The sequence below is a fragment of the Camelus ferus genome, chromosome 18 (genome assembly GCF_009834535.1).
Source record: "Camelus ferus isolate YT-003-E chromosome 18, BCGSAC_Cfer_1.0, whole genome shotgun sequence".
Taxonomy (NCBI): domain Eukaryota; kingdom Metazoa; phylum Chordata; class Mammalia; order Artiodactyla; family Camelidae; genus Camelus; species Camelus ferus.
The window spans coordinates 6761886-6773743 of NC_045713.1; the positions used below are offsets into that span (position 1 = coordinate 6761886).

Sequence of the window (11858 nt, forward strand, 5' to 3'; positions counted from 1 at the left end):
GCCCAACAGGGCCAGGCTAGAACTGGGAGAGTTGGGGGTGTGGGGACACCTGTGACCCGCTGGGGGAGGAGGTCCTCCTGCCTGTGACTTGGCTTTAGTCTGGGGAAGAGTGAGCACTGCCCCTGCCGGCCACTCTGTCTTCAGGGACAGAGAACTAGAGGAAGGAAGACACGAGCAAGGGTACAGACCAGGTACAGAGTTGGAATTGGTTCCTTTATGGAAAAACTGAAAATATAATAAAAATTAAAATAAAACCAGTTTTAAAAAAGCCAGCCCCTGGAGCTTCCACCTCCTGCCTCTGGCCCTCCAGAGGGATGAGGCCCTAACCCCAGGGCAGCAAAAGGATGAGGGCTTTCTGCCCCTCCTCTTCCCCCATTCTATCCCCATCTTAATCTCCACAGTGGGGGCCTTGGGAGGAACCAAACCTGGGTAGGGGAGCAGGGACCCAAGGCCCCGTGGCCTGGGGAGGGAGGCTTGGTATACACCCAGCCCCAAAGCTCCCGGCCTGTAGTGTGGGCACGGGCAGGGCCCCTCCTAGCCTGGGTGCAGCTGGGATTGGGGCTGTTAGTTCCAGATCTTGAGGAAGGAGTCCCAGGAGCCTGTGGCCACAGCCATGCCATCATCAGTGACCCCGAGGCAGCTCACGCGGTTGTCGTGGCCGGCGAGGACACCTGTGATGGAGGAGGACATCAGAACTCACCTGGCCGGGGCTCCCTGTCCCTGCCTGCCCCCTGCTCAGCTCCTGGCTCACCTGCACGGTCGCCCTTCATGGCATCCCAGATGTTGCAGTTGAAGTCGTCGTAGCCAGCGAGCAGCAGCCTGCCGCTGCGCGAGAAGGCAACAGAGGTGATGCCGCAGATGATGTTGTCGTGGGAATACATGAGGAGCTCCTGGTCAGCCCGCAGGTCGAAAAGGCGGCACGTGGCGTCGTCAGAGCCCGTGGTGAAGGCATAGCCGTTGGGGAAGAACTGCAGGACGCAAGACCAGGGTGGGATGAGGGCGCAGGCCAGGGCCAGGAGCCTGGCAGAGATGCATCAGCCTAGCGCACCCCACAACTTACAGCCACAGCGTTGATGTCAGATTCGTGGCCAATGAAGGTCTGTCGGCACATCGAGTCTCGCACGTCCCACAGCTTGATAGAGGCGTCACAGGCACCCGACACGAAGGTGCGGCCATCGGGGGCCAGTGACAGGGACATCACATCCCCACTGTGTCCAGCAAAACCCACTGTCTGCTGGCCTGTCTCAATGTCCCACAGGGCACTGGAGAGGCGACAAGAGGGAAGTGATCAGAGGGGCGTGCAGGACAGATTCCCTCTTCCCAACCCCTCCACCACGGCAGCCCAGGCCTGACAGAGCCTCCATGGAAGGGGTGCCAGGAGCCATTGGGTAACAGAAGCCTGCTTCTGTCCCAGGTGAGGACAGGTCTCCCCTTCTCCCTCCTCACACCAGACAGGAGGCTGAGGTGTTCACAACGAGGGGTCTACCCTTGCTTGAGCAGCATATGAACTTCACTCTGAGCTCTCATGCAGTGGCCTCCCAGGCAGAAAGTGTGGGTGAGCCCCAGGGGCCTAGCCCTGACAGGGCCTCACCAGGTGGTGTCGCCAGAGCTGGTAATGATTTGGTTGTCATCCAGGAAGCGGCAGCACGACAGGTACCCTGGGGAAAGGGGCTGGTCAGCCGGGCCTCTGAGGGAGGGCAGTGCAGCCCCTCCCCCCGCAACAGCACCCATGTCCTGCCAGGCCCCTCTCACCAGTGTGGCCAGGCAGCTCCCGGCTGACCCTGACATTGCCCTCACGGGTCTTGAGGCTATAGATGGAGCAGATGTTGTCCAACCCTCCACAGGCCACAAAGTTCCCTGAGGGCGCGTAGGCACAGGTCATGACCCAGGAGGAGCGCAGCGGGATGGCATGGACCTATGGACAAGAGGCAGTGCGCAGGGTCAGAGCCAGCCAGGGCCTGCAGCCCAGCCCCGTCCGGCCTCAAGCACCACCTCTACCTTGTTGGTGGTGTAGCTGTCCCAGATGATGAGCTTCCCATCCTGGGAGGCGCTGACCAGCAGCCTGTGGGAGAGTGGCAGGAGAGGCACAGGGGTCAGGGTGCGAAGGCCAGTCTGGAGGCAGGACACCCTTCTCCCTCTCCCATCTGGTGGGAGGCCCTTCAGAGACAACTCCCAGTGGCAGCCCAGAAATTCCTGTCGGTGTGGTCCTGTTTCTGGTCCCCTGGGGATGTCTGGGAGTCCTGGTCTTCCCAAACGGACTGAGCAACATGGGCATCCTGTTCATGGTACCAGATCTGCAAGGCTGCCCCTGCCCACCCAGTCTGCTACAAATTAAACCCAGGGCAAAGACGACGGCTCAGCACACAGCCCCAGCCACACGCACCTTGAGTCTGTCCCCCAGTGCATGGCATAGATTTTTGCCAGGTGCCCACGGAGAGTCCTCCGTGTTCTCATCTGGATCCTCCCCACTGGGTCCAGCCCAGCTGTGATCTGTAAGTGGCAGCAGAACGGGCTCAGGGAGGTTCAGGCAGCAGGGCCCTCTGAGCAGGATGGCTCAAAACCCTTGCTCCTTCCCTAAACCCCAAGTCTAGCCCTGGATTCATCTCACCTGGGTCAGTGTTGAATCCCCACATGCTTTTCGGGCATCCTATAAGAGATGGCAGAGCCAGTCAGACAGAGGCAGGAGAAGAGATGGGCAGGGAAGGAGACGGAAGACAGGGAAGGGGAGTGGAGAGGATGAGACTAAGAGATTACCGTACCCGTCCCCCAAAACCCCTCCCCTGGCCCAGTCCACACAAGCCACCCGGCCCTGCCCGCTCAGCCTCCCCAGCTCGGCGTCCAGGGCCTCACCCGGATCTGGTTCCGGAGCTGCTCGGCCTCCTGTCTCAGTTGCTCCAGCTCACTCATGGCGCCGGGCCCGTGGGGCGGGGTTGGGGGCGGCTGGGGGCCGCGGGACGGGGGCTGGGGGAGGCAGCTCCTCGCCGCTGGCCCGAGGCCTGGGGGATGCAGGGCTGACGTCAGGCCCAAGGCCACGGGGGTAGAAGGGGGAAAGGCGGGGTTGAAGCGCTGCCCGGAAGGGGTAAGCACCGGTCGGAGTAGGGAGGAGGAGGAGGCGGCAGCGGTGGCGTGGTCCCCGGGACAGAGCCAGGGTCTCTGGCACAGGAGAGACAGTTGCCGAGAACAGCTGACTTCCCCAATCTTCCTCCCGCCCCCCGGAAACGGAGCGGGAAGCGCAAGAGGAAGCGCAGGGGAAACCCCTCCCTCGGACAGCAGCCCGGGCGGGACACTCGCGGCAGGAACTGGGGGCCGGAGGTGGGGGGGGGGGGGGGTAGTCCCTTCGAAAACAGACCTGGCGTCTTCCCGGGCCCGCAGAGGCACCGCCCTCCTAGCGCCTAATTTTAAAAGGGGCGGTGCCTCTTTAAATGCACCCCCACACGCCGCACACCCTCCACACACACCCCCAGCTGGGGGTGGGGGAGACCAGAGGGGAAAGATGGGCTGTTCGTGGGGTTGCCTAGGCAACCGTCACCCGGACTGAGAGCACCTCATTGGTGAAGTGCCCCCACCCTAGCCCGGTTGCCAAGGCAACCGCATCCACGGCAGAGACCTGTAGGGTGGGTGACCCCACCCCCGGCCCCATCGCCCCCGCCCGACCCAGCCTCCCGCCCCTCCCCAGAACGGGCCAAGGTGGCTGTTTACAGGATTTGGGAAAAGCCGATTGGGCGCTAATAGGTTCGGGACGGCTCACCCCGGATTATCCCTGGACCGGCTGCGCCCCATTAGCCGCGCGGCGAGGGGAGGCGAGGGTGGCGGGGAAGGCAGCCCCAAGCCGTTGTTCCCTCCAGTGCCGAGGCCGCTCGCCCCGACGCGCCCGCATAAAGCCCGTGGGAGCCGCTCTCCAGTAATTAGGGCTCTGAAGACAGGTCCCCGGCCCCGCGGCGCGGAGCTGCTCTCTCCCAGACGCCGGCGGGCGGGCGGGCGGCCCCAGGCGGCCCGGCACCTGAGCCCTAGTTTCCCCAAGAGCCCAGCCCGTGGGCTCCGCGCCGGGGCCCCAGGGGCCTGGCTGGCTTCGCTCCAAGGCCTGGAGTCCTGCCCCACCTTTTGGACACCTGTGTGATCTGACCACGCACACTGCACTCTGCCGACCCAGGCGTCCCCCACCCTGCTCCCACTTCCCCCAGGCCCTGGGCGTTCCTCTTCCCCACTGACATTTCCCCTGTCAGTTCAGCTTTCTACACCAGAGCCAGAGGACGACCCTCCAAAAAAGGGAGGGGGTAGAGCCCCACGCCCCCACGCCCCAGCTCCGGACAAAGCCCCTTCCTTCCAGCCGCCAGCAGCCCAGGCCGGACGACAACGCTAGAGGCTCTGGGCAGAAGGAAACAAGCCAGGAGGAAGCCGCTGGGGGCGGGGGCGACGCTCCCAGCCCTCAATCCCCATCACCCGCCAGGGCCCCCTCGGCGGCCCCTGATTCTGGGCATACAGCAGCAGGAGCCCTAAGGAAAAATGGGGGTGCGACCGCCTCCCCAGGTCTGGCAGGGCGAAGGGGAGAGCACAAGAGAGGGTCCCCGGATCTGCCAGCTGGAAGGCGCGGGCCGGTGCCGCGCTGCGAAGCGCAGTGGGCCTGGCCCTCCGGCCCCCACGACCTCCATTTTGCCCAAAAGAAAACTAGGCGGGGGGTGGGGACTCCCGGGAGCTAAGCGTGGGGTTGGTTAGGACTACTAAAGGGAATAGGGCGCCGAGATCTCCAGTCTAGGGTAATGGGGCCAGAAGACACAGGCAGAACCCAGATTGAGGGTGGAGATGAAGGGAAGGGTGGCCTCGCGGCCTTGCCTGCCTCTGAGGATTCTGGAGTTTTGCAAGGCGAATGCCGACGGGGGTGCGAAATGGAAGGACACGAGGGGCGCTACCCAGGGGCAGGCAGGAGGGTGGGGGGGGTGGAAGGGGGCGGGACGGGGCCTAGAGGAAGCCACGAATTTAGCCCCCCCAACTTTTCCGGGACCAAGAGGCAGGTAGGGCTGGGATGGGGTCTAGGGTCCGGCAAAAAAAAAAACCCCGACGATGCAGGGAACGTGTGCGTTTACTCGGGGCGAGGGTCCCCCCAGTTCCCCTTCCGGGTTTGCGAGCGACGGGGCCAGAAGAAGGGAGAGGAGGTCTGGGGAGTTACGTCCGCTCCCGAGAGGCCAGACCGGGGAGACAGGCGGAAGAGAGGTTCCCCCCATGGGAATTTGGGGCTGGGGGGGATGAGGACTCCTTTTATCAGCGGAGGTACCTGTGGCGATGGGACTCTGCAGAGGGTCGCTAGAAGAGCGCGGGAGGTCCTGTCTTCCTCCGCGGCGGAGGCGGCAGCGGCGGCAGCGGCGGCGACGCGGATGGATTTCCTCAGTCACCCAACTCAACAGTCCAGCGCTGCTCTCCCCAGAGCGGAGGGATCCCGCCCGCCAGTGACGCGGCCGGCGCCGCCGCGCCCAGGGCCCGGCTGGGCGAGACCAACTACTCCGTGGGGGGAGGTCCGAAGGAAAAATACCACTTAAGGGGTAAAGAGTGACCCCGTCGCAACCAAGATATTATCCCACACTATTTCGACGCAAAACGGACCAAAACAAATGCTTTGCTTCCCGAAAAGGTGCAAGACATCCCCCCCGGGACCGGCAGAGGTGGTACGGGCATAAAGGAGGGCGAAACCTCTTGCTGGTCACGTGACCTGCCCACCCGGATTGGGCGGCTCCAGACTGAGAAAGGAAGCTCGACGCCCAAATTCTCAATTTGGCTCCACCCCCTGACCGGTTAGGCCACGCCCCTCGGTAGGAGGTGGAGTTACAGAGATTGCTACCCGCGCCTTGCAGGCCCGACGGCCTCTAGGCGGTGGAGGGGAAGAGCAGCGATTCCGAAGGTCCTCGAGCAGGAGCAGGAAGGAGTGGGGACTTGGGCTGGCCCCTGGGAACCCAGGTATGCTGTGAAAACAGCCCTGCCCAGGCAGTGACCTCGCGTTGCCCAGAGGGCTTTTGTAGAACTCTTTACAGAGCTGCATGACACTGTACTTACAACTCATATTTATTGAGTCCACACTTATTTAATCCTCACGACAATGCTCTGAAGTTAAGTACGGGCATTGAACCCATTTTATAGCAGTGGAAACAGATTTCTAGGGCTGCAGAGTTGCGATATGAACGAAGGCAGCTTTATCGACTTTACTGTGTGTAGTGATATCAGTGCTGGCCTCTTGATGAACCCTGCTCTGGACCATCCCTGTAAATGTATTAAAATGTAAGTATAGCCCTCAGTTTCCACATCTGTAAAATGAGAGTGTTGATGGCTACATGCCCTGCAAGTCATCTTGGACTGATGAGATCCCCGTGGGTTGTGAAAGTGCTTTGGTAAGTTCAAGTCAAAGAATAGCTTTCATTGAATCCTCATGCAATTTAAAGGTAAAAGTATCAAAACAGACACTTTTCCTTTAGTGTCTATTAAGAGCATTACAAGTAGTTTTCAAAGCACCATTTCTTAAAGAAATAAATGTTTTAAAAGGCACATCCTGGGGGAGGGTATAGCTCAAGCAGTAAAGCACATGCTTTGCATGCATGAGGTCCTGGGTTCAATCCCCAGTACCTCCTCTAAAAATAAATAAGTAAACCTAATTACCTTCCCCCCCCACAAAAAAGCACATCCTTAGTTAAGCACAAACTCAATTTATGTGCATTAACCCATTCAATGATACATTAGCAGTACATATTAGATGTCAATTAGAAGTTAGAATTTGAAAGGGACCTTATAGATAATTTACTTCAATTTCCTCCTCATCTGCAGATGGATAACATGACTTCCCAAAAGTTGCTTAGAAAACTAGCAGCCTTGGACTAGAACCCAATTTTGTTCATCTCGTTAGGGCATCTGACACGACTTCCTCTCACTTTGACTTCTGTGCTAATATGCTTCTTTGTTTTAACTCATTCAGCAAATATTTATTGAGTCCCAGTGATGTATTAAGCACTGTCTTAGGCACTGATGATATAACCTTGAACTTGTGCACCCTTCCCTGCCTGCAGGGAGCTTACAATCTACAGAGGAAACAGATAGTAGATGACCTGGAAATAACTATTAGTACTGGCGGCTTGGAAGTGCTGTTACTGAGAGTAGAACAGTTGGAAGGAGAGACATTTGGGGAGGAAGTTCAAGAGTTTTAAGTTGGGACGTGAGGTGCTTAGGAGAGGTGCACAGAGAATACTTAGTAGTGGCTGTTGAAGCAGGTCTGGGGCTTAGCAGAAGAGCCTGGGTTGGAACAGAGCCTTGAGAAGGAATGGCATTTTAGAGCAGATGAAGTCATTAAGAGGTTCAGGGAAAAGACAAGATGGCCTAAAACCAAGCCCTGAGGAACTCCAACATTTAAAGGTCAGACAGAGGAGATCAAGCTGCCAAAGAAGCCAGAGAGCTAAAAAGAAAATCAGGAGAATGTGAAGTTCTGGACTCAAACCCAAAAGAAAAAAGAGTGTTTCCAAAAAGAAATGAGAAACTGTGTTGAATGCTGCAGAGAGAGGCAGCAAGGCTGGACTGGGAAGTGGGCGTAGGATTGACTTCTGGGGAGGCCACTGGTGATTTTGTCTGGAGCATTTGCAGTGGATACTCTTGTTTGCTGTGGGCTTTGGGCAAGTGAGAAATGAGGCAGTGGAGAAAACCAAGGTGGCCAAGGCTTTGGGAATCTTGTCTGGGAGGGGGTGTAGGAAAGTGGGGCATCTGTGGGAGGAGAATGTGAAGTCAAGATATTTGTGTTTTGATAGGAGCTACTGAAGATTGTTTAGGTAATAATGAGGAGGACAGCAAGGAGAGAGAGATGAAGGATGCAGACCGATAGGGGACAACCAGCAGATGACCAGTTTTCTGAGAAGGCAGAAGCCCTGGAGCATATGTGGAAAAGCTGGCTCTGATGGGTCAAGGGACACTTCCTCCTTCCTCTAACAGTTCTTTCTTAGGCTTCTCCTCAGCCTCTCCTCCTCTTCAGGACACTGTAAACATTGATTTTCTCAGGATCCCAACTTCAGCCTCCTCTTCTCACTCTCCATGATATTCACTGGTGACTTCAGTCACTACTGGAACTTTAATTACCCCGTAATTGCCCATGACTCTCAAATCTCTGTCTCCATGTGCAGGCTTGGTGTCTGTCCAACTGCAGACTGAACATCTCCATCTGGATGTTTATGGACAATGGTGTGCTAGAATCAGCTTGTGCTGGCCCAGACCAGCTCACAAGAGCCCTTGATATACCTTTCTTCCCAACAATTTGTTCAATGAAGTCATGTTGATAGTAGGAACTTGTAATCATCAGAGTGGGAGTATTTACACTGTGGAACCCAGCAAATCCTTCAGATCGAGGTTCACCTTCCCCAAAGAGCTGGTTGTTAAAACCGTTACATCACAGTTCACAGATGTCTCACACTCAACAAAATCAAAACTAAATTAATCCTCTTCCACCCCACCCCATCCTGCCCAACCCTACCCCTGCTCTGAATCTCTTGGCCCAGTTAGCAGCACCACCATCCACCCAGGAGCTTCTCATTCCCTCATTCGCCATATCCAAAGGATGGTCAGCGGATTAAGCTACAGTCCAAGCTGTTATAACAAAGAGTTCCCAAAATTCAGTGACTTAAGTGACAGCCCCAAAATAGATCCTCCAGGGCTGCGGGGCATCTTAGCTATCAACATGTGGCTTTCATCTCTGTGTCCAGTGTGGCCCAAGCAGTTCCCACAATTGTATCTGACTCTCATCTCTTGGGAAGGGGGTTGGCATGGGAAGCATAAGATCTTTCCTGTTTGAGAACACTACTAACTTCTTCTCAGAAGTTGGCCAGGTGCAAGGAAGGCTGGGAAATGTAGTCTTTAGCCATACACCCAGCTAAAACATTGTTCATGAAGAAAGAAGGGGGATAGCTATTGATGTAAGGCTAGCAGTCTGTGTCATTGGTGGATACATCTTGTTGATGCTTCTTCTTGAATATTGCTTAAATCTGTCCTTTCTACTGTCTGTCAACTGCTATTACCTTGGTTATTGCCTATTACCTGGCCTTTTAGGATAGTCTCTCTCTAGTCAACCTACCAAATAGCTGCCAGAGGTATCTTTCTAAATTGCAAGTTGAATCTCATAATTTTGCTGTTCAAAACCATGCAGTAGTCCCCTGTCAATTCCATAAGAAGGGCCAAACTTCTTTGCAAGACACACAGGCTGGGTCTTGTCCCCTCTGCTAAGAATGCCTTCCACCCACACTCCAATGCACCTTCCTTGTCAGCTGGGAACATTTTCATTTTCTCAGTCTTAGTGTAAATATTGCCTCCCTGACTACACTGTTGTTCGTGCCCCACTGCAATGCTGTCTCCATTCCTGCTGCAGCCTTTACTGGACTGTTTCTTTCTGGGCACTTGCTACCTGCACTAGGGGTTCCCTGGGAAGCCAGGGCACTTGGTTTGTCTGGCAGAGGTCTGGGTGACAGCTCACCAAGCAATGAACAGACCCTCAAAAGATGCCAAATCATATCCAAGGTGTGGTATCTGAGGGTCATGGCCCTGCCACCTTCGACATCATTACCAGGTGCTCAAGGTTTGACCAATGGGAGAACCTCCAGATGACTTTATTGGGCTTATTGTTCAATCTTCCAAGATAGACATTAAATTCAATAAGAGTCCCATCAAATTATATGCCATTTTATCCCCAGTGCCTATCAGGCACCTAGACAACATCTGTGAAATGAATCGAAGCAACGTTTCCCCCAGAAAATCAACGTTTTCACATGCCACAGTTCAAATCTCCTCTCTGTCCCTTACCAGCTGAGTGACCTTGGGCAAGTCACTTAACCTTTCCGTGCCTCTGTTTCCACTGCAAAATGGGGATGATAATCGGATCATTATGAGGACTAAATTACTTAATATTTATAAAGTATTTATATCAGTGCCTGGTACATAGCAGATACTTTGTGTCTGCTAAACAAAAGTAGGGTTCTGGCATGAATGAGTCAGTCTTTGACTATTTTTCCAGTCATATCTCCCCTTGACACTGGTCTCTGCCATCAGCTCATATCCAGCTCTCCTTCTGGACTGAACTCCTATTTCCTCATAATGCTAGAAATGCCCATTCCTCTAGACCTTTGCTCACCCTCTTCTCTGTGTGGAAGACCTTTCCCATCTTGCTCACTGGTAAACCCCTATTCATCCTTCACAATACAGCTCAAACTTCACTGGACTCTCAGAGACAGGTAGCCCCTCCCTACCCTGAGCCTCCATTTCATCCCACTTTTACGTATGTCTCCGCTCCCCACTGCACCAAAACTCCTTGAGAGCAGGAATACATCTTATGCACCTTAGTATTCCCATACCTTGTACAATGCCTGGCACACCGTATTCATAAAAGATGTTTGAATCAATAAGTGGATGAGTGAAATATCTTAATAAACTTTATCTTAACCACTTCCATCATGACAGATCCTATGACAAATGAAAACTGGCCACAGTTGACTGGGAGGTAAATCAAATCTAGTCCTGTATTAGCTGACTGTAGCTTTTCCGCCAACCATGAGCGGGGAAAAAAAATCACTTTACCTGAGAGACTCCAGATTTCTATGAACATTTTCTTAATTATAAATTAATTATACAAATTAATCATAAATTAATAATAATATTAAAGCCTCAAAGATGCCACAGGGATTTTCTTAGGACCTGATGTTTGCTGAATAATCCTGTGTGCCCAGCTTATAGCCAGAGCTTGATTCTGGCGTCAGACTGAGTCCTCATCACCAGCTCTCCTACTGATGGGGACAGTGAAGCTTGGAGAGGGGCACAGAGGTGTTATGAAACAAGGTCATCTGTCAGCTGGCTGATGAGAGATATGAGTTCTAGTCCTGGCTCTGCCCCCATGGGTTGTGTGACCCAAGACAGGGCCCTGCCTCTCTATCTGGAGAAATCCCTATAAATTCTAGGAGTTAGATCCATGATCAGTAAGGTTTCTCCTGACTAGGGCAGTTTCTGAATCTGACATCCTGACTGGCATGTGGGAGAGAGCAATGGGAACTGAGAAGGTGAACTTACAGGGGAAGTGAAGCAACATCATTCAATGTTAGCAAAAGGCAAGATGCAGGCCAGGAATAGAATCACTTTCACCTACAGCGTCCCTTTGATCCTCACCTCTGCATTTTGAGAGATGAAGACATGCATGCACCGGCTCATCCAATTCATCCAGGCCTCAGTTTATAGAGGTCAATGACTGATCTAGGGTCACCTTGAAATATTTCAATTTCCCAGCTCCAGAGTCAGCTCTCTCTCCTACAATTCCCCTCCCACTGAAGCTTCCTGTCTGGGGAGATGGGCCTACACTCAGAACCAACCCTGGGCATGTGAAATGCCACTGCTGTAACAGATGTGCCAGCTCCAACCATCTGTCCTTTGGCTGGGGAAGGGTGGAGTCTCTTCCAGAGTGGGTATCTGGTGAGCAGAGAATCTTCAGGGGCATTTGGCCATCACAGAGTACCCTCTTCCTCTGCTGTCTCTGATCTTAATGCTCCCCCACCCCCAAACAAGTAGGTGGGAGTGCCCCCAACACGCACGTATTCATATGCACATATATGCATATGAACACATATGCTGACACAAACACATACATACAGGCACACATCTACACACATGCTCACATAAGAGTCTCTCAGCTATGCCAGGCTGTCAAAGCAGCTCTTTCCTTTTTGCTATCAAAACTGTTGTGAAGGTGGCCTCATGCCAGGAGCCCAGAAGAACCTAGGAGCCTACTCGTAGAAAACCCACTTGCTCGATAAATAACTTGTGAGAATAGAGGAAAAGAGAAGGAGAGAGAAAGGAAGCTAAAGCTGATT

General features: G+C 54.2%; 1 protein-coding gene across 1 annotated transcript; it reads right to left on the reverse strand.

The window, feature by feature from the left end:
- Positions 1–192: 192 nt before the first annotated feature.
- GNB2 (G protein subunit beta 2) lies at positions 193–5440 on the reverse strand. The gene is made up of 10 exons (XM_032459681.1): positions 5270–5440; positions 2851–2996; positions 2609–2647; positions 2384–2490; positions 1999–2062; positions 1753–1915; positions 1592–1658; positions 1061–1262; positions 752–968; positions 193–671 (listed from the first exon to the last, which is right to left on the reverse strand). Exons 2-10 carry the CDS (start codon positions 2905–2907, stop codon positions 565–567), a joined length of 1023 nt encoding a protein of 340 aa, XP_032315572.1. The 5' UTR covers positions 2908–2996; positions 5270–5440; the 3' UTR covers positions 193–564.
- Between the last annotated feature and the right edge of the window lie 6418 nt (positions 5441–11858).